Source organism: Thalassophryne amazonica, chromosome 11, assembly GCF_902500255.1.
Source record: "Thalassophryne amazonica chromosome 11, fThaAma1.1, whole genome shotgun sequence".
NCBI classification, from domain to species: domain Eukaryota; kingdom Metazoa; phylum Chordata; class Actinopteri; order Batrachoidiformes; family Batrachoididae; genus Thalassophryne; species Thalassophryne amazonica.
The window spans coordinates 30,441,945-30,465,483 of NC_047113.1; the positions used below are offsets into that span (position 1 = coordinate 30,441,945).

General features: G+C 41.2%; 2 protein-coding genes and 1 long non-coding RNA gene across 13 annotated transcripts in view; all 3 read right to left on the reverse strand.

Annotated features, from left to right (window-relative positions):
* Window positions 1-23,539, reverse strand: part of LOC117519820 (protocadherin gamma-A11-like) — a 911,360-nt gene that overhangs the window by 404,933 nt on the left and 482,888 nt on the right. The window lies entirely within an intron of this gene.
* On the reverse strand, window positions 1,845-23,339 carry LOC117520477 (protocadherin beta-16-like). Its single transcript, XM_034181818.1, has 3 exons — window positions 22,195-23,339; window positions 2,098-3,416; window positions 1,845-1,907 (listed from the first exon to the last, which is right to left on the reverse strand). The coding sequence occupies exons 1-3, from the start codon at window positions 23,267-23,269 to the stop codon at window positions 1,845-1,847; spliced, it is 2,457 nt and encodes an 818-aa protein (XP_034037709.1). The 5' UTR covers window positions 23,270-23,339.
* Window positions 8,190-11,196, reverse strand: LOC117519857. The gene is made up of 3 exons (XR_004563457.1): window positions 11,185-11,196; window positions 10,184-10,188; window positions 8,190-8,270 (listed from the first exon to the last, which is right to left on the reverse strand). It is a non-coding gene; the product is annotated as an uncharacterized LOC117519857 (long non-coding RNA).

Consider the following 23,539-nt stretch of genomic DNA (forward strand, 5'->3'; position numbering starts at 1 on the left):
GTGATGAGTTTTGGCCTGCAAAATGCACCAGCAATGTTTCAAAGGTTAATGAACATAGTGACATCTGGTCTGGAAGGTTGTGCGGTCTATCTTGACGACGTAGTAGTGTTTAGTGACACTTGGAATGACCATGTCCAGTGTATTCGTGCCTTATTTGATTGCCTTTCCTCTGCGCGCCTGACAGTCAATCTGGCGAAGTGTGAGTTCGCTCGTGCAACTGTTACTTATTTGGGGAGTGTAGTGGGGCAGGGGGAAGTGCGACCAGTTGATGCAAAGGTACAAGCAATTTTGGATTATCCGCCTCCGACTACTAAGAAGGAGTTGATGTGTTTCTTAGGGTTGGTTGGCTATTATAGAAGTTTTTGTCCAAATTTTTCAACAGTTGTTGCTCCGCTTACAAATTTGTTGAAAAGTACTGTTGGTTTTCAGTGGTCTACCGCTTGTCAGACCGCTTTCAAGAATGTCAAGTTGCTGTTATGTGTTGAGCCAGTTCTTGTTGCTCCCATAATGGATCGGCCGTTCAAAATTCAGGTAGATGCTAGTCAAGTTGGAGCTGGTGCTGTTTTGCTCCAAGAGCACGATGGAGTTGACAAACCAGTTTGTTACTTTTCTAAAAAGTTTAGTTCGTATCAATTAAATTATTCGACAATTGAGAAGGAAACTCTCGCACTTATCTTGGCTCTTCAACATTTTGAGATTTATGTGACTTGCGGTGATGGTCCTTTAATAATCTATACCGACCATAATCCACTCACGTTCTTAAGTACTCTGAAAAGTCCAAATCAACGTCTAATTCGATGGGCGCTGTTTCTACAGGCGTTCAGTTTAGACATTCGTCATATTAAAGGTTCTGATAACTTGTTGGCTGATGCTTTGTCACGTGCGCCAGTTTAAAAAAGGAAAAAGCAAAGTTGCCTTAATTTTTGTGCCTGTCTCTTTTCTGCCTCTCCCCAGTTTCAGGCGCCGGAACTCTGGAGGTGCAGCAGAGGACATGTGTGGTAAGCTTGTGACTTTACCAATTGGTGTCATCTTTAGCCTTGTATAGCTAAGTCTAATTTGATTCCTTGTAAATGGTAGAAGTTCTCTTGTTTGATAATGGAAGAAAAAACTTAGTCCTATCAGATTTTAAAGTAGTTTGTAAAGGGAAAAAAAATGTATAGCTGAATATAGTTAAGCTGTAAATAATATTGTAATTTTGGTGCAACAAAAAAATATAATGTAGTACTACAAAAAAAAGAGAGAATTGTGCTGTTTGCAATTGGTTTAGAAAGTCCTTAGGTGGACTTCCCTTTTGAAGGGGGAGGGTGTGACGGTCCCCGCAGTCTTGTAGCGGGGCGGGCCCATAATCAGGGGCACCTGGGCCCGGTGTCCCTGTCTCTTATTTAAGTGGGCCCAACTAATTCATTTTGTTCTCTCCCTCTCTCTTTTTAGGATGTCTCGCTGCACCGACCGGTAACAGAGTGCCTTTTTGCACAGCTGCACATCTTTGCACCTTTTAATTTATTGACTTAAACTATTGTAAATAAATACTTCTATTTTTCTAATCGTCTCGTTTGTGTCTCCTCCTTGTCACTGTCCTCTGAGCCACGGGCACGTGACACCCTTCAATGACAGTCTGATAGAGTGACCATAAAACATCAAACGCTGCTCCAATCTGTCGATCAATCTCACACTCAAACTTATCCCCACTTGTGAACAAGTTACTTAAACTCCTCCACCTGGGGGAATAACTCTGTCAAGACCCAGAGGGGACAATCCACCCTTTTTTTCTGATGGAGGACCATGGTTACCAAACTGGGCACCCTCTAGCCCCTGACTGTACCTTGAAATCCCATTCATGAACATCACAAACAGCACTGGTGACAAGGGGAAGGCCAAAACCCACCAGGAACAGGTCCAATGTAATGCTGAAAATGTAGACACAGGTGACACTTTGCTCATATTGAGACCAGAACAGATGTTACAGTGGATCCAGTAACCCATAATATGACTACCATTATAATTATTAAATTTAAAATGCTGTCAATTCACAGGCAGCCCAGAACACCTTTAAAATTATGAGTAAACTGATTGCAATAATATGACAACTGTTCCTACCTCAGGGGAGCCATGACTTTCGACAAAGGCTTCAGCAAAACCAGATGGACTTTTCTCCAGAGTCTGATCAGCAGGCAGTGTGTTGTCATTGTAAGAGCCCACAAACTTAAAGTCACTGGTTCTTGAACCTGTTGTCAGGTAGGTGTCATAATTATAAGTGCTGCATAAAGTTCCTGTTCCATCAACATCTGCGTAATGAGGAGGAGGATAACCGCTGGGGATGGCGACTGCTCCATCATACAACATCCTGGGTTTTCTTCCGTGACAAAATTTCACACCAACAGCAACAATAATGAAGGTCAGGAAAAAGGTGGACACAGACACCAGAGCAATGATCAGATAAGAGGTTAACTTGGAATTCTTCTCATCATAAGACACGTCCTTCATCTCTGGTATCTCAGACAAGTTATCAGAAATGAGTAAATACATGGAACAGGTGGCAGACAAAGAGGGCTGTCCGTTATCTTTAACTGCTACAATAAGGTTCTGTTTCATGCTGTCAGATTCAGAAATGTCCCGCTGTGTCCTGATCTCTCCACTGTGGACATCAATAGTGAAAAGTCCCGGATCAGTGGATTTGACTATATGATAGGACAGCCAGGCATTTTGTCCAGAGTCTGCGTCCACTGCGATCACTTTGGACACCAGAGAGCCTCCTTGTGCAGCTTTGGGGACCAGCTCGGTCATGAAGGAGTTTCCTTCCGGGGCGGGGTACAGTATCTGAGGAGAGTTGTCATTCACATCCGTGATGAAGACACTGATGGTCACGTTGCTGCTGAGTGGAGGAGAACCGTTGTCTCTGGCCATCACGTGGACTTTTAAACTCCTGAACTGTTCATAATCAAAGGACCTGACAGCATGGATCACCCCCGTGTCTCCGTTAACAGACAGATAAGAGGACACCGGGGCTCCGTTCACCTCACCAGATAAAAGAGAATAAATCACTGTCCCGTTTTGTCTCCAGTCAGGGTCTCGAGCAGAAACAGAACATAAAGTGGAGCCAGGTTTGTTGTTTTCAGTCACATATGTGCTGTAGGACTGTTCCAAAAACACAGGTGGGTTGTCGTTAATATCAGCTACAGATAACTGAACAGTTTTTGAGGAGGACAGAGGTGGAGAGCCCTCATCAGTAGCTGTGATTGTGATGTTGTAATCAGACACTAATTCACGGTCCAAATGTCCTGTTGTCACCAGAGAATAATAGTTTTTAATGGAAGGAACCAACTTAAAGGGGACATTATGCTGAATGGAGCAGCGGACCTGTCTGTTATTCTCTGAGTCTCTGTCCTGAACATTAATGATTCCAACCTCTGTACCAGGTAAAATGTTCTCAGGTATGGGGTTAGTCAGTGATTTCAGGTAGATCACAGGGGCGTTATCATTTATGTCAGTTATCTCAATTACTAGATTTGCATATGATGCTAAACCCAATCCATCTTTAGCACTTATCTGCATTTCATATGAGGGTGATTTTTCATAATCAATAGATCCTGTGACTCTCACTTCTCCAGTTTTAGGGTGTAAACTAAAAACTTTGCTATTTACATCTGAAACGTGATTAAATCCATAAGTAATTTCACCATTTAAACCTTCATCAGCATCAGTCGCACTCACTGTGAGCACCAAAGTGTCCACAGGAGAGTTTTCAGGCAGACTGGCTTTATAAAGGGTCTGACTAAATACTGGTACGTTATCATTAGCGTCCAGTATAGTGACGTGGATGACGACACTGCCTGATCTCTGAGGAGAGCCTCCATCGAATGCTGTCAGCAACAACGTCATCTCTTTTTTGTCTTCCCTGTCCAGTTCTTTGTCTAGAACCAATTCACATTGTTTTCCTCCTCCACTTTTCGTGTCGACCTTTAATTTAAAATATTCATTCTGCTGCAGTGTGTAGCGCTGAACAGCATTTTCTCCTATATCACTATCGTGCGCTTCATCCAGGGGAAAACGTGCGCCTTTGTCGGCTGATTCCCTAATTTCTAATTTAATCGAATCCTCTTTAAACTGCGGTGAATTATCATTGAGGTCCTGCACGCGGATATTAATGCGATGCAGCTCTAATGGGTTTTCCAGAATGAGTTCTTGTTTCAGAACGCACGACGCCTTTTTGCCACAAAGACCCTCTCTGTCCATTCTGTCCTGCACAATCAAATCACCGGTGTTGAAATTCAAGCTACAGTACCGGACGTTGTCATCCTCCGTGTCAATGCGGGCCTTTCGAGCGGTTAGTCCTCCCAGTTCAAGTCCCAGATCCTTGGCGACATTTCCAATGACAGATCCGCGTTGCAGCTCTTCCTGCACCACGTAGCTCAGCTCTCCGTGCACAACGTGCGCCACAATAAAGACGAAGATAAAGCCGGAGCTGAGGAGAACGCAGCCTTTGGTCCTCATCCTCAGAAGCACAAAACACGTCCGTTTAAAATGTTACGATATGTTATGTGATCGCAGCCGTCGTGTGAATTCCAGCAATCCGCCGTCTGTAATGAAGAATGTCCGACTGGGTTGACCCAGGAATGGAATATTACACAAAGCAACTGAATGTTTCACTGTTTAGCAGGTACACAGTGACACCGTGAGTACAACTGGAATATTACCATCTCTAAAGTGAATTATGCAAATGTTAAATCATGGGGACATTTCCTCGTTAATTGTTGCAACAAATGCATTTATTTGGTTTTGCATGAAATATGTCTAATTTCACTGAACAATGTATTATTTCATTTTTAAAAGAGATATTGCATGCAACTTCAGTTCACGCACACTCTGAAGATTAATTCAGACTGAACGCTTAACTATTTTCATATAGTACAGCGTAGGAAAGAGCGTCAAAAATGTAGTTGCTTATTATGGTTTCACACAATGAAGATTACACATTTAACATAAAATGTTCAATATCAAATGGTACAACAGGGATTCAGTTTTTACTTTGACTATTTTTTTTTTAACATCTTCAAGCACTGCTGCCCAGTGGCGGCGCCAGGAAATTTTTGTTGGGGGAGGTGAGGGGGGGCTGGAGTAAAATTTGGAATGGCTCCACAAAATGTCGTCGAAATTTACAATATATAGTAAATTACTTTATAAATACCAAGTTATATGTTTTAGTCACCCATGCTCCACTAAAATGTGGTATCAATGCACACACACATCACATAGAATGATTGCTGAACAACGATATGCAGCTTCTGTATATTCTGTGTTCGTGCACGGCTTTGGCCAATGTGCTTGATGAATTCCTGCACAAAAGTAGTTCCCAGATAATTGTGATATATTCCTGTGAGATAATAAATATATCTCATCTAAATCAATTCTAAAATTTACCAGTAATAAAATTATAAAGACAAGTGAAGTTTTAAGAGTGGCCATAATAAATATTTAGGAAACCTAAATTTTTGGAGTATGCGGTTAAATTTGTCTCATTAATACTTGCAAATGCACAGATGGTGATTTACAAATATCCTTTGATTTGTACACGTGCTTTGTGATCCACAAACACAAATTTCTGATTTGTAACTGCTGTGTGGGTTTTTACAAATAAATGTTTATTCGCAAAAAATTGAAAATTCTGTTTGTGAAGGGTGATTCAGCATTGGTGGATCACCAAACACACACATTCATCACGTTGCTCAGTTACACAATATTGAGACATTCTCAGCGCAAAACTGCAGTTGGGATCCACAAATATGTCAGTCGCTATTCACATTATTGGCAGAATTATTGGGGGGCTGAGGGGGAGCTTGGCTCATTATTGTCCCCCCTTGGCGCTGCCACTGCTACTGCCAAATGCAAGTTTCTGTGTAGTGGACTCAAAGAAAAAGTAAATATGAAAATTCAGAGTTTCTTAAATTTTGCTTTTGCACTGAATAAAACCACTGTGTTCTATATCAACAATCTGTAAATATATCTCTACTGGTTTCAATAATGTTTGACAGACCACAAATCATGATAATGTTACACAAAACAGGCTCATGTTTTTTTTTTTGTTTTTTTTGTTCCCGTGACGAAATGGGACAAATTTTCGTGACAGAGTTTTTTTTTTTTTTTAAACTCACTATTCCTAACTCTATTCCTACCCCCGACCCTAACCATAACCACCCTGACCCCCTCACTTCACTTTTAATTTTGTGCAGCCTTCACAGAAAGAAGTAGAATGAATTTGTGCTGCTGTGACGAAAATGAGGTGCTTTTCCTCACAATATCACAAACCAATAGATTAATGTATATTTCGTACTGCTGAATCACGACTTGCCGTGAGACTGGGTTGGCAGTGTAATAACCCCTGATGCCAAAAGGACAAGTCAAGCTGTTTTAGAAAATGTAAATCAAAATGTTAAAATCACAGGCCCATCATTATAATAACAATAATAACAACAACAACAACAATAATAATAATAATAATAAAACCCTGGAGTACTTGATGGCTTCAGAATCTTCAGCATGCTACAGTGTCATAAAGTTGTTGTTTGCAAATCATTCAAAAAGTAAGAACAATTACATTAGTGAAGAGACAAATGTTGAAAAAAAAATGTTAAAAATTAAGCACTGTCAAGTTTTTCAGAATAAAAAACTGCTGTGAAAATAGTTGGATAAAGCAGCACAGCTCACAAAGCCATTGACTTTCTATTTCTATCAGGCAGTGCTGCATATTACCTATGAAGGAGTTGAACAATAAACATTCTATCTTATCTGCTTTGAAAATTCCTCAACATGAACAGCACCACATCGTTTTAGAATGTGATTTAAATTGTGAAAGTAATGTTCTTGATTTAACACAGTGCTGTAAACATATCCGATATATATTACATTCAAATTAAAGCTATTTAAATGGTGAAGCCCAAATCTTACACATATACAAGCGTACCATGTTTGTTTTACTGGAAAGGGAAAAGAGTAGAGATGACAAGGAGGTACTGAAAATGCCTGAATCACACAGCAACAGGTTCAGGACCATGGACAGAAAACGAGGACCTAAGATTAAACTGACAAGGCTGAAACAGCTAAGACAGAGAAACCTTCTTATAGTGTACACTCTTAGGCATAAAACGTTGAATTTAACTGATAAAGTTAAGGTAACTTTTTCCACATAACATTGTCAATTAAGTGCAAAAACAATATTGTAGCTGAAATTAATTATATCAAATGAAACATTATTACTTAAATTCCAATATTGTTTTGCACTTAATTTACAAAGTTATGTGGAAAAAGTCACCTTAACTTTATCAATTAAATTCTACATTTTATTTCTTAGAGTGTAAGAAACGGAAATAAAAAAAAGAAAAATGCATCAAAAACAGCTCACCATATACAGAAAATAAAACAAACTGCCAGATGTTTAAAATGGGGAAACATGGTCACACGTATAGTATACGTATACAAGTATATACAAGAAGAAAGGACAAGGCCTTTGTAACAACTAGAAACAATGAAATGAACTGAAAAAGTAACACAAACTGTATATTATCATGATTATTATTATTAATTCATTCATTCATTTTCTGACACTTATCCAGGTCTGGGTGACCACAGACAACACAGCTCACTCCACACTTCCCTATCCTCAGCCAAGGCCTGTAACTCTATGAGAGTGATTCTGAGGTGTTCTCCTGCCAGATAAGAAATATAATCCCTCCAGTGTGTCCTGCGTCTTCCCCAAAGCCTCTACCCAGGTGGACAGGACTGGAAGATCTTCTGAGGGAGACAACCAGGGGTATCCTCATCAGATTCCTGAACCACCTCAGCTAGCTTCTTTTGATTCAAGAAGTAGCGGCTCCACACAGAGTCCCTTCTGGATACTCAACCTTCACACTCTATCTTGGAGTGTAAACCAAGAATCCCAACAGAGGGATTTGATTTCCATCACATGCATTAGCAACCCTATTCTTTTGGTCATTACCCAGAGTGCATGACCACAGATGAGGACAGGAGTGTAAATCAACTGCTAAATTGAGAGCCTCCCATGATAGTCTTTGGAAATCATCCATAAAACATCAGATGACAGCCCAATCCATCTATCAATCTCACACTCCAACCTATCCCCACTTGTGACTAACTTACTCAAACTCCTACACTTGGTGCAATAAAATAACTCTGTCCTGACCCAGAGAGGACAATCCACCTTTTTTGACAGAGGACCATGGTCTCACATTTGGAGGTGCTGATTCTCATCCAAGTCACTTTGCAATGGACCTCAAACCTGTTCAGTTCACATTGCAGGTTACTGCTCGATGACACCAACAGAACCACATCATCAACAAAAAGCAGAGATGAAACTCTGAGGTCACCAAACTGGACACTCTCCAGCCCCTGACTGCACCAAATACCATTCATGAACATCATAAACAGGGTTGGTGACAAGAGGAAGCCTGGAAGAGTTCAACACCCACGAGGAACAGGTCAGATGAAATGTTGAGAATGTAGACACAGCTGACACTTTGATCATATAGAGCGAAGATCAGATGTTACAGAGGATCAGGTAACCCATAATATGACTACCATTATAATTATTAAATCTGAAATGCTATCAATTCACATGCAGACCAGGACTCAATTAAAATTGTGATTAAACTAATTGCAATAATATAACTGTTCCTACCTCAGAGGAGACATCACTTTCGACAAAGGCTTCAGCAAAACCAGATGGACTTTTCTCCAGAGTCTGATCAGCAGGCAGCGTGTTGTCATTGTAAGAGCCCACAAACTTAAAGTCACTGGTTCTTGAACCTGTTGTCAGGTAGGTGTCATAATTTATGCTGCGTAAAGTTTCTGTTCCATCACCATCTGCGTAATGAGGAGGAGGATAACCACTGGGGATGGCGACTGCTCCATCAAACAACATTCTGGGTTTTCTTCTGTGACAAAATTTCACACCAACAGCAACAATAATGAAGGTCAGGAAAAAAGTGGACACAGACACCAGAGCAATGATCAGATAAGTGGTTAACTTGGAATTCTTCTCATCATAAGACACGTCCTTCATCTCTGGTATCTCAGCCAAGTTGTCAGAAATGAGTAAATAAATGGAACAGGTGGCAGACAGAGAGGGCTGTCCATTATCTTTAACTGCTACAATAAGGTTCTGTTTCATGCTGTCAGATTCAGAAATGTCCCGCTGTGTCCTGATCTCTCCGCTGTGGACATCAATAGTGAAAAGTCCCGGATCAGTGGATTTGACTATATGATAGGACAGCCAGGCATTCTGTCCAGAGTCTGCGTCCACTGCAATCACTTTGGACACCAGAGAGCCTCCTTGTGCAACTTTGGGGACCAGCTCGGTCATGAAGGAGTTGCCCTCTGGGGCGGGGTACAGTATCTGAGGAGAGTTGTCATTCACATCCGTGATAAAGACACTGACGGTCACGTTGCTGCTGAGTGGAGGAGAACCGTTGTCTCTGGCCATCACGTGGACTTTCAAACTCCTGAACTGTTCATAATCAAAGGACCTGACAGCGTGGATCACCCCCGTGTCTCCGATAACAGACAGATAAGAGGACACCGGGGCTCCATTCACCTTACCAGGTAAAAGAGAATAAATCACTGTCCCGTTTTGTCTCCAGTCAGGGTCTCGAGCAGAAACAGAACATAAAGTGGAGCCAGGTTTGTTGTTTTCAGTCACATGGGTGCTGTAGGACTGTTCCAAAAACACAGGTGGGTTGTCGTTGATATCAGCTACAGATAACTGAACGGTTTTAGAGGAGGACAGAGGTGGAGAGCCCTCATCAGTAGCTGTGATTGTGATGTTGTAATCAGACACTAATTCGCGGTCCAAATGTCCTGTTGTCACCAGAGAATAATAGTTTTTAATAGAAGGAACCAACTTAAAGGGGGCATTATGCTGAATGGAGCAGTGGACCTGTCTGTTATTCTCTGAGTCTCTGTCCTGAACATTAATGATTCCAACCTCTTTACCAGGTAAAATGTTCTCAGGTATGGGGTTAGTCAGTGATTTCAGGTAGATCACTGGAGCGTTATCATTTATATCAGTAATTTCTATAGTTAATGTTGCATATGAAACTAATCCCAAACCATCTTTGGCACTAACCTGCATTTCATAAGAAGGTGTTTTCTCATAATCAATAACTCCAGAAACTCTCACTTCTCCAGATTTAGGATGTAAGCTAAACACGTTGCTGTTTTCTTCAAAAGCATAATCCAGTTCATAAGTAATTTCACTATTTAAACCTTCATCTGCATCAGTAGCACTCACTGTGAGCACCAAAGTGTCCACAGGAGAGTTTTCAGGCAGACTGGCTTTATAAAGGTTCTGACTAAATACTGGTACGTTATCATTAGCGTCCAGTACAGTGACGTGGATGACGACACTGCCTGATCTTTGAGGAGAGCCTCCATCGAATGCTGTCAGCAACAACGTCATCTCTTTTTTGTCTTCCCTGTCCAGTTCTTTGTCCAGAACAAGTTCACATTGCTTTCGTCCACCAGCTTTTGTGTTCACATTTAATTTAAAATTGGCATTTTCCTGCAGTGAGTAGCCTTTAACAGCGTTTTCTCCGATGTCTCCATCGTATGCCTCCCCAAGAAGAAAACGCGCACCTTTGTCTGCTAATTCGTGTATTTCTATTTTAATAGAATCCTGTTTAAATTGTGGTGAATTGTCATTAATATCTTGAACGCGGATATTTATTCGATGCAGCTCCAACGGATTTTCCAGCACGAGTTCTTGCTTGAGAACACACGATGCTTTTTTTCCACAAAGCCCCTCTCTGTCGATCCTTTCCTGAACCATCAGGTCTCCGGTGTTCAGATTCACACCGCAGTACTGAACATTATTATCTTCTGTATCCACACGGGCCTTTCGAGAGGAAAACGAACCCAAATCAAGTCCAAGATCCTTTGCGACATTTCCAATGATTGATCCACGTTTCATTTCCTCCGGGATCGAGTAACTCACGTCTCCACAGACAGCAGGGACGACGAGAAGAACAAAAGCAAAAACGTGACGTCGGAGAGAAAATCTGTTTTCCATCCTTGATGTGAAAAGAAAAAAACGGAAAAATAAATCTGCTTTCAATCTGCTCTATGAGCCACTGTCAGGTATCGGCGCATTTCCGACGTTGTTTCCGTGCGTAAAACCACCCCGCCTTATTGTCTGCAGAATATGCACCGTTTAAGATCAAATGCGGCAGATCAGGCTTTAATATCGTCCGTCAGTTCGTCCGAATGAATATTGCTTCTCGTTTCTTTGTACACAGCGCCACTGCGAGTATTTCTTCAGCTATAACAATTTCAAGTATGTTGCATTTTACATCTCCAGAATTAAACTCATTTCAAACATCGTTTCAGAATATTTTACTGTTGAAAGACCACAGAAAATTCGCTGTTAAAATGAGGATATTGCTCTATTTATTAACTGTAGCTAAGTGTAAGTTAAATATAAACAAAAGGATTCTTTTACAATCGGAATAAGTTCCTTCCATGTATAAGAAAAAAAAAAAAAAAAAAAACGACTTTAGGACATACATTTTTCATCTTATTCTGTCCTAAATGCCGAAAGTGTTTCTTAGATGAGTGGAATATTCCACAGTAATTAGAGCATGAATTTATAGCAATGACGAGTTGGATAATGCTGCGTTCAAAGAAATCAGACAACTAATTTGCTATGTGGTGATTGGAAAAAAGGCCTTGTTATTTCAGTGGAGTTTTGCTTCTCCTTAACACTGAAATGTAAGATAAAACCCAATTTCAGAACCAACACTGAAAAAAGTGAAACATCAGTGCACTTGATACAAAGTACTTATTTACATTGGTCTCATGGAAAATTGTGGTTTCCAGTTTAAATCTGCTGGAATCACTTCACCAAATCATAAATATACATTGTGAAAAGCTAAAAAAAAAAAAAAAAAAAAAAAAAAAAAAAAAAGCTGTAACAAATTACATCTTTTTTTTAAGGTGATCCAAAGTTTAATTTTTTCTGTGAAGGTCAACAAAAAAATGAAGAGGCAAAAGAAATTTTGTTTTCTTCCAAACGCCATGGGGGGATGGGGGGGGGGGGGGGTGGAATTCCAAATGCATTCTCACCTAAATGTTTTGACAGCTGAAAATTTACAAATGTGTGCAATTTTATATTAGTAATATTCTAAATTCACAACATACAAACTTTGATTAGTCAGAATCTAATGGTTGTTGTTTTATAATAATAATACTAATAATAATAATAATGGCAATGCATTAATTACAAACCGTGGAGGTGTACAATATATGATAATACAAATGAATGAATTCATCAAATAAATAACTGAGAAATGTCTGTACTGTCTGAAATGACAGAAAGATGTTACGAGGTCTGTCAATAAAGTGACGGTCCTTTTTATTTTTTTCAAAAACTATATGGATTTCATTCATATGTTTTTACGTCAGACATGCTTGAACCCTCGTGCGCATGCGTGAGTTTTTCCACGCCTGTTGGTGACGTCATTCACCTGTGAGCACGCCTTGGGAAGGAGTGGTCACGCCCTCTCGTCGGATTTTCATTGTCTGGAAATGGCGGAATGAAAAGGACTTTTTTTCCATCAGAATTTTTTCAGAAGTTGTTAGAGACTGGCACCTGGAAACCATTCGAAAAATTTATCTGGCTTTCGGTGAAAATTTTACGGGTTTCACAGAGAATAAGGTCTGTTAGTACAGCTTTAAGGACCTCTTTAAGGACGCTCGGCACGCCACGTTCCGAGCTGCGACGACGCGGCACAAGCCACCGGACCATTTCTAAACGGATGGTTCTGTGGATACGAGACCGTCGTGTGCTCTTTCTGTGGTTATCACAAGAGCTGGACATCAGGGATTTTCCGGCAGATTTCACTTTTAACAAGAGATTTTGTCATGGAAAGCCGTGCGGAGGCTTCGCGCGTCATGACCGATTCGCTCTGGAAGCGAGACAAAGGAACACCTCCGTTTTGGCATGTCAGAGGACATGTTTGGACATGTCCAGCTCGGCTTTCAATGCTTACCAGTCCAGTCACAATGTATAATGAAACAAATGACGAGGTCTGTTCTGATGTCCAAGCAGCACTTAATTGGCAATATATCTATATATCTATATATATATAGAAATATAAATATATATATATATATATATATATATAGAAATATAAATAAGACTGGGCTGCCCAAAGAGATCCTCAGGCCTTTTAGTACTTATTAGTGCAGAGGTCTCAAACTCGTTCCAGGCTTACTTTGCAACCACCCACACCACCAGATAACTTTTGAGCAGACTGAATGAGTTAATCAGTGAAGTCACCTGGTGGAGTGGGTGGTTGCATAGCAACCTATCCGGAATGAGTTTGGGACCTCTGTATTTGTGGATTCCATAGGATCAAGTGGATGAGAATCTATGGCTCCCCCTGAACACAGTGCCAGTCTAATGCAGGTTACTTCCACAGCTAAGTCAATCACCAATTTACAGCTGTGAGTACTGGCACAATGTGTCTTGTCTTGACCAACAGTATATACAGATATTCATTAAAATGTGTGCCAACCTCCTGAGGAGAGCCATCACAATCTCCAAAATTATCAGCAAAATCTGATGGACTTTTCTTCAGAATCTGTTCTGCAGGCTGTCACTGTAAGATGACACGAACTTAAAGTCACTGGGTCTTGAACCTATGGTCAGGTAGGTGTAAATGTAAATAAAAAAATCATCAGTAAACAGCTCACCACACAGTGCAAAAAAAAAAAAAAAAAAAGCTAAGTCAAATTGTTGTTTAATTGTTGTTTAAAATGGGAAAACATGGTCACAGGAGCATATGTAAGAAGAAAGGACACGTAAAATCAAATAACTAGAAACAATGAAATGTCTTGAAAAAGGTAACACAAACAAACAAGACTGTTGAAATGTCTACTTATAATAATAATAATTATTATTATTTTAATACATTTTTTCACTCATTTTCTGCTGCTGATCTGAGTATTGGTCATGGTGGCAGCAGATCAAGCAGCTCAATGCACACTTCTCTATCCTCAGCCAAGTCCTGTAACTCTTCCTTGGGGATACAGAGGCGTTACCAAGACAGGTGAGACATATAATCCCTCCAGCGTGTCCTGGGTCCTCGCAGGGCCTCCACCCAGTTGAACTGGACTGGAAGATCTCTTGAAGGAGATGACCAGGTGGCATCTTCATCAAATTCCCGAACTACCTTAGCTGGCCTCTTTCGATTTGAAGAAGCAGTGGCTCTACTTGGAGACACTCCTGGATAATCAAACTTCTCACCCTGTCTAGGAGTGTAAGCCAAGATACGCAATCAATCAATCAATCAATTTTATTTATATAGCGCCAAATCACAACAAACAGTTGCCCCAAGGCGCTTTATATTGTAAGGCAAGGCCATACAATAATTACGTAAAAACCCCAACGGTCAAAACGACACCCTGTGAGCAAGCACTTGGTGACAGTGGGAAGGAAAAACTCCCTTTTAACAGGAAGAAACCTCCAGCAGAACCAGGCTCAGGGAGGGGCAGTCTTCTGCTAGGACTGGTTGGTGCTGAGGGAGAGAACCAGGAAAAAGACATGCTGTGGAGGGGAGCAGAGATCAATCACTAATGATTAAATGCAGAGTGGTGCATACAGAGCAAAAAGAGAAAGAAACACTCAGTGCATCATGGGAAACCCCCAGCAGTCTAAGTCTATAGCAGCATAACTAAGGGATGGTTCAGAGTCACCTGATCCAGCCCTAACTATAAGCTTTAGCAAAAAGGAAAGTTTTAAGCCTAATCTTAAAAGTAGAGAGGGTGTCTGTCTCCCTGATCTAAATTGGGAGCTGGTTCCACAGGAGAGGAGCCTGAAAGCTGAAGGCTCTGCCTCCCATTCTACTCTTACAAACCCTAGGAACTACAAGTAAGCCTGCAGTCTGAGAGCGAAGCGCTCTATTGGGGTGATATGGTACTATGAGGTCCCTAAGATAAGATGGGACCTGATTATTCAAAACCTTATAAGTAAGAAGAAGAATTTTAAATTCTATTCTAGAATTAACAGGAAGCCAATGAAGAGAGGCCAATATGGGTGAGATATGCTCTCTCCTTCTAGTCCCCGTTAGTACTCTAGCTGCAGCATTTTGAATTAACTGAAGCCTTTTCAGGGAACTTTTAGGACAACCTGATAATAATGAATTACAATAGTCCAGCCTAGAGGAAATAAATGCATGAATTAGTTTTTCAGTATTACTCTGAGACAAGACCTTTCTAATTTTAGAGATATTGCATAAATGCAAAAAAGCAGTCCTACATATTTGTTTAGGTGTTAATGATGGCTTTCGTTTAGCTTTTCTGTATGTAAATCCCATTTCCTTTAGGCGGTTTCTTACAGTTCGGTCACAGACGTTGACTCCAGTTTCCTCCCATTCATTCCTCATTTGTTTTGTGGTGCATTTTCGATTATTGAGACATATCAAATCAAATCAATTTTATTTATATAGCGCCAAATCACAACAAACAGTTGCCCCAAGGCGCTTTATATTGTAAGGCAAGGCCATACAATAATTACGGAAAAACCCCAACGGTCAAAATGACCCCCTGTGAGCAAGCACTTGGCAACAGTGGGAAGGAAAAACTCCCTTTTAACAGGAAGAAACCTCCAGCAGAACCAGGCTCAGGGAGGGGCAGTCTTCTGCTGGGACTGGTTGGGGCTGAGGGAGAGAACCAGGAAAAAGACATGCTGTGGAGGGGAGCAGAGATCAATCACTAATGATTAAATGCAGAGTGGTGCATACAGAGCAAAAAGAGAAAGAAACACTCAGTGCATCATGGGAACCCCCCAGCAGTCTAAGTCTATAGCAGCATAACTAAGGGATGGTTCAGGGTCACCTGATCCAGCCCTAACTATAAGCTTTAGCAAAAAGGAAAGTTTTAAGCCTAATCTTAAAAGTAGAGAGGGTGTCTGTCTCCCTGATCTGAATTGGGAGCTGGTTCCACAGGAGAGGAGCCTGAAAGCTGAAGGCTCTGCCTCCCATTCTACTCTTACAAACCCTAGGAACTACAAGTAAGCCTGTAGTCTGAGAGCAAAGCGCTCTATTGGGGTGATATGGTACTGTGAGGTCCCTAAAATAAGATGGGACCTGATTATTTAAAACCTTATAAGTAAGAAGAAGAATTTTAAATTCTATTCTAGAATTAATAGGAAGCCAATGAAGAGAGGCCAATATGGGTGAGATATGCTCTCTCCTTCTAGTCCCTGTTAGCACTCTAGCTGCAGCATTTTGAATTAACTGAAGGCTTTTCAGGGAACTTTTAGGACAACCTGATAATAATGAATTACAATAGTCCAGCCTAGAGGAAATAAATGCATGAATTAGTTTTTCAGCATCACTCTGAGACAAGACCTTTCTAATTTTAGAGATATTGCGTAAATGCAAAAAAGCAGTCCTACATATTTGTTTAATATGCGCATTGAATGACATATCCTGATCAAAAATGACTCCAAGATTTCTCACAGTATTACTAGAGGTCAGGGTAATGCCATCCAGAGTAAGGATCTGGTTAGACACCATGTTTCTAAGATTTGTGGGGCCAAGTACAATAACTTCAGTTTTATCTGAGTTTAAAAGCAGGAAATTAGAGGTCATCCATGTCTTTATGTCTGTAAGACAATCCTGCAGTTTAGCTAATTGGTGTGTGTCCTCTGGCTTCATGGATAGATAAAGCTGGGTATCATCTGCGTAACAATGAAAATTTAAGCAATGCCGTCTAATAATACTGCCTAAGGGAAGCATGTATAAAGTGAATAAAATTGGTCCTAGCACAGAACCTTGTGGAACTCCATAATTAACCTTAGTCTGTGAAGAAGATTCCCCATTTACAAGAACAAATTGTAATCTATTAGATAAATATGATTCAAACCACCGCAGCGCAGTGCCTTTAATACCTATGGCATGCTCTAATCTCTGTAATAAAATTTTATGGTCAACAGTATCAAAAGCAGCACTGAGGTCTAACAGAACAAGCACAGAGATGAGTCCACTGTCTGAGGCCATAAGAAGATCATTTGTAACCTTCACTAATGCTGTTTCTGTACTATGATGAATTCTAAAACCTGACTGAAACTCTTCAAATAGACCATTCCTCTGCAGATGATGAGTTAGCTGTTTTACAACTACCCTTTCAAGAATTTTTGAGAGAAAAGGAAGGTTGGAGATTGGCCTATAATTAGCTAAGATAGCTGGGTCAAGTGATGGCTTTTTAAGTAATGGTTTAATTACTGCCACCTTAAAAGCCTGTGGTACATAGCCAATTACTAAAGATAGATTGATCATATTTAAGATTGAAGCATTAAATAATGGTAGGGCTTCCTTGAGCAGCCTGATAGGAATGGGGTCTAATAGACATGTTGATGGTTTGGATGAAGTAACTAATGAAAATAACTCAGACAGAACAATTGGAGAGAAAGAGTCTAACCAAATACCGGCATCACTGAAAGCAGCCAAAGATAACGATACGTCTTTGGGATGGTTATGAATAATTTTTTCTCTAATAGTTAAAATTTTATTCGCAAAGAAAGTCATGAAGTCATTACTAGTTAAAGTTAAAGGAATACTCGGCTCAATAGAGCTCTGACTCTGTCAGCCTGGCTACAGTGCTGAAAAGAAACCTGGGGTTGTTCTTATTTTCTTCAATTAGTGATGAGTAGTAAGATGTCCTAGCTTTACGGAGGGCTTTTTTTTATAGAGCAACAGACTCTTTTTCCAGGCTAAGTGAAGATCTTCTAAATTAGTGAGACGCCATTTCCTCTCCAACTTATGGGTTATCTGCTTTAAGCTGCGAGTTTGTGAGTTATACCACGGAGTCAGGCACTTCCGATTTAAAGCTCTCTTTTTCAGAGGAGCTACAGCATCCAAAGTTGTCTTCAATGAGGATGTAAAACTATTGATGAGATACTCTATCTCACTTACAGAGTTTAGGTAGCTACTCTGCACTGTGTTGGTATATGGCATTAGAGAACATAAAGAAGGAATCATATCCTTAAACCTAGTTACAGTGCTTTCTGAAAGACTTCTAGTGTAATGAAACTTATTCCCCACTGCTGGGTAGTCCATCAGAGTAAATGTAAATGTTATTAAGAAATGATCAGACAGAAGGGAGTTTTCAGGGAATACTGTTAAGTCTTCAATTTCCATACCATAAGTCAGAACAAGATCTAAGATATGATTAAAGTGGTGGGTGGACTCATTTACATTTTGAGCAAAGCCAATTGAGTCTAATAATAGATTAAATGCAGTGTTGAGGCTGTCATTCTCAGCATCTGTGTGGATGATAAAATCGCCCACTATAATTATCTTATCTAGCTAAGCACTAAGTCAGACAAAAGGTCTGAAAATTCACAGAGAAACTCACAGTAACGACTAGGTGGACGATAGATAATAACAAATAAAATTGGTTTTTGGGACTTCCAATTTGGATGGACAAGACTAAGAGTCAAGCTTTCAAATGAATTAAAGCTCTGTCTGGGTTTTTGATTAATTAATAAGCTGGAATGGAAGATTGCTGCTAATCCTCCGCCTCGGCCCGTGCTACGAGCATTCTGGCAGTTAGTGTGACTCGGGGGTGTTGACTCATTTAAACTAACATATTCATCCTGCTGTAACCAGGTTTCTGTAAGGCAGAATAAATCAATATGTTGATCAATTAATATATCATTTACTAACAGGGACATAGAAGAGAGAGACCTAATGTTTAATAGACCACATTTAACTGTTTTAGTCTGTGGTGCAGTTGAAGGTGCTGTATTATTTTTTCTATTTGAATTTTTATGCTTAAATAGATTTTTGCTGGTTATTGGTGGTCTGGGAGCAGGCACCGTCTCTACGGGGATGGGGATGGCAGGGGGAGAGAAGCTGCAGAGAGGTGTGTAAGACTACAACTCTGCTTCCTGGTCCCAACCCTGGGTAGTCACGGTTTGGAGGATTTAAGAAAATTGGCCAGATTTCTAGAAATGAGAGCTGCTCCATCCAAAGTGGGATGGATGCCGTCTCTCCTAACAAGACCAGGTTTTCCCCAGAAGCTTTGCCAATTATCTATGAAGCCCACCTCATTTTTTGGACACCACTCAGACAACCAGCAATTCAAGGAGAACATGCGGCTAAACATGTCACTCCCGGTCCGATTGGGGAGGGGCCCAGAGAAAACTACAGAGTCCGACATTGTTTTTGCAAAGTTACACACCGATTCAATGTTAATTTTAGTGACCTCCGATTGGCGTAACCGGGTGTCATTACTGCCGACGTGAATTACAATCTTACCAAATTTACGCTTAGCCTTAGCCAGCAGTTTCAAATTTCCTTCAATGTCGCCTGCTCTGGCCCCCGGAAGACAATTGACTATGGTTGCTGGTGTCGCTAACTTCACATTTCTCAAAACAGAGTCGCCAATAACCAGAGTTTGATCCTTGGCGGGTGTGTCGTCGAGTGGGGAAAAATGGTTAGAAATGTGAACGGGTTGGCAGTGTACATGGGGCTTCTGTTTAGGACTACGCTTCCTCCTCACAGTCACCCAGTCGGCCTGCTTTCCCAGCTGCTCGGGATCTGCCAGAGGGAAACTAACGGTGGCTAAGCTACCTTGGTCCGCACCGACTACAGGGGCCTGGCTAGCTGTAGAATTTTCCACGGTGCGGAGCCGAGTCTCCAATTCGCCCAGCCTGGCCTCCAGAGCCACGAATAAGCTACACTTATTACAAGTACCATTACTGCTAAAGGAGGCCGAGGAATAACTAAACATTTCACACCCAGAGCAGAAAAGTGCAGGACAGACAGAAGAAGCCGCCATGCTAAATTGGCTAAGAGCTAGTAGCTGCGCTAAGCTAGCGAATTCCTAAAAACACACAAAGTGAATAATGTGTAAATAATTTAGAGGTGATTCAGCAGAGGGAGTGCTTTAGTTAAGGCAAGTGAAGATTACACTGTAGAAACAAATCGTTATCTAGTTAACTAGATCAATCTAACTGCGCAGATTAAACAGCTAATAGATACAGCAAAACACCGCTGTGCTCCGGAACAGGAAGTGATACAATACCGCAGTGTGAGCCAACCACCAGTAGAGGCAAGCAAGAGCTGTAGTGAGGAAATGAGGAATCTCATTTCTGCTGCTTTAACCATGACCTTATTCTTTCAGTCATTACCCAAATTTCATGACCATAGGTGATGACGTGCATAAATCAGCTCGTATATTGAGAGCCTTCAATGACAATCTGATACAGTGACCACAAAACATCAAATGCTGCTCCAATCTGTCAATCAATCTCACACTCAAAATTATCCCCACTTGTGAACAAGTTATTTAAACTCCTCCACCTGGGGGAATAACTCTGTCAAGACCCAGAGGGGACAATCCACCTTTTTCTGATGGAGGACCATGGTATCACATTTGGACGTGATAATTCTCATCCCAGTCACTTCACGCTAGGAATCAAATCTGTTCAGTGCACTGCTTGATATAAACAACAGAACCATAAAATGCAGAGATACAACTCTGAAGTTATCAAACTGGCCACCCTCTGGCCCCTGACTGTACCTTGAAATCCCATTCATAAACATCACAAACAGCACTGGTGACAAGCGGAAGGCCTGGCAGAGTCCAACACCCAACAGGTCCAATGTAATGCTGCGAATGTAGACACAGCTGATACTTTGATCATACAGAGAGAAGAGCAGATGTTACAGAGGATCAGGTAACCCATAATATGACTACCATTATAATTATTAAATCTGAAATGCTATCAATTCACATGCAGACCAGGACTAAATTAAAATTGTGATTAAACTAATTGCAATAATATGACAACTGTTCCTACCTCAGAGGAGACATCACTTTCGACAAAGGCTTCAGCAAAACCAAATGGACTTTTCTCCAGAGTCTGATCAGCAGGCAGCGTGTTGTCATTGTATGAGCCCACAAACTTAAAGTCACTGGTTCTTGAACCTGTTGACAGGTAGGTGTCATAATTTATGCTGCGTAAAGTTCCTGTTCCATCAACATCTGCGTAATGAGGAGGAGGATAACCACTGGGGATGGCAACTGTTCCATCAAACAACATTCTGGGTTTTCTTCTGTGACAAAATTTCACACCAACAGCAACAATAATGAAGATCAGGAAAAAGGTGGACACTGACACCAGAGCAATGATCAGATAAGAGGTTAACTTGGATTTCTTCTCATCATAAGACACATCATTCATCTCTGGTATCTCAGCCAAGTTGTCAGAAATGAGTAAATACATGGAACAGGTGGCAGACAGAGAGGGCTGTCCATTATCTTTAACTGCTACAATAAGGTTCTGTTTCATGCTGTCAGATTCAGAAATGTCCCGCTGTGTCCTGATCTCTCCACTGTGGACATCAATAGTGAAAAGTCCCAGATCAGTGGATTTGACTATATGATAGGATAGCCAGGCATTCTGTCCAGAGTCTGCGTCCACTGCGATCACTTTGGACACCAGAGAGCCTCCTTGTGCAGCTTTGGGGACCAGCTCGGTCATGAAGGAGTTGCCATCTGGGGCGGGGTACAGTATCTGAGGAGAGTTGTCATTCACATCTGTGATGAAGACACTGACGGTCACGTTGCTGCTGAGTGGAGGAGAGCCGTTGTCTCTGGCCATCACGTGGACTTTCAAACTCCTGAACTGTTCATAATCAAAGGACCTGACAGCGTGGATCACCCCCGTGTCTCCGTTAACAGACAGATAAGAGGACACCGGGGCTCCGTTCACCTCACCAGGTAAAAGAGAATAAATCACTGTCCCGTTTTGTCTCCAGTCAGGGTCTCGAGCAGAAACAGAACATAAAGTGGAGCCAGGTTTGTTGTTCTCAGTCACGTGGGTGCTGTAGGACTGTTGCAAAAACACAGGTGGGTTGTCGTTGATATCAGCTACAGATAACTGAACAGTTTTAGAGGAGGACAGAGGTGGAGAGCCCTCATCAGTAGCTGTGATTGTGATGTTGTAATCAGACACTAATTCACGGTCCAAATGTCCTGTTGTCACCAGAGAATAATAGTTTTTAATGGAAGGAACCAACTTAAAGGGAGCATTATGCTGAATGGAGCAGCGGACCTGTCTGTTATTCTCTGAGTCTCTGTCTTGAACATTAATGATTCCAACCTCTGTACCAGGTGAAACACTTTCCAGTATTGGATTATTCATTGACTTCACATATATTACGGGTGCGTTATCATTGACGTCAGTAACGTCAATTATCACTTTTGTTTCTGAAGACAGACCATAACCATCTTTGGCCTCAACAAACACTTCATACGTTGATCCATCCTCAAAATCGATGTCACCTGTTACAATCATTTCTCCCGTTTTTGGATCTAGTGAGAAAAGCTTTCGTGATTTGTCAGACAGTCGGCTAAATTCATATGTAACCTCTCCGTTGACACCTTCGTCCGCATCTGCTGCTCTCAGAGTGATAACGGGCGTTTTTAGGGGAGAGTTTTCCGGCAGTGAGGCTTTATAAACGGCCTCACTAAACACCGGAGCATTATCATTTGCATCGAGGACAATAACATGGATGACTGCAGTCCCCGTCCTCTGAGGAGAGCCCCCGTCCACGGCTGTGAGCAGTAATTTCATTTCCTGCTGCTCCTCTCGGTCTAACTCTTTCTCTAAAACCAGTTCGCCATATTTACTGCCAACACTCGTGGTTTGAATACTAAACACAAAATGTGCATTTTGCTGTAAAATGTAACTTTTAACGGTATTCTGCCCTATATCTGCGTCATGAGCTGCATTAATACGATATCTCGCTCCTTTGTCAGCGGACTCTCCAATTTCCAGCTTTATTAAATCCTTCGGGAAAATCGGCGCATTGTCGTTTACATCCAGCACCTGCAGGGACAAACGGTGTAACTCCAAGGGATTTTCTAGCAGTAAATCAAATTTAAGAACGCACGAAGGTTTGTCTCCGCAGTGCTCCTCTCGATCGATTCTTTTAGCGACAATTAAATCTCCGCTTTGAAGATTAATTCCACAGTACCGTCTGTCGTTCCCCTCCGTGTCCACGCGAGCTTTGCGAGCAGAGAGTCTTTCCTGCTCGAGCCCGAGATCCTTGGCGACATTTCCAATAATGGATCCTTGTTTCATCTCCTCGTGTACAGTGTAGCTCAGGTCTCCGTGTCCGTGGAGCACCATGACAAAGGAAAAGACAAAGATGGAGATCTGGACAAAGCAGCCTCTGTGCGTCATCCTCACACAGACAGTTGCCTTGACGCGCAGTCAACACGATCGTTTCAAGTACGAAAATTCGTTAGTAGATTTAAAAAAAATGTAATCTTTAAGCGTTTTTCGTCCATCCCAGTCTCACCCGTACGACAGAGTGATCTCAATAATATGGCTGATGAAGATGAACGTTGACGTCCTCTGCTGGTATATAGCGACACCGTGAGTACAAATGAAAAATTGCACGACAGTCCATAAATAAGAATATATTATACTCATTTCAAATGTCATGAAAAA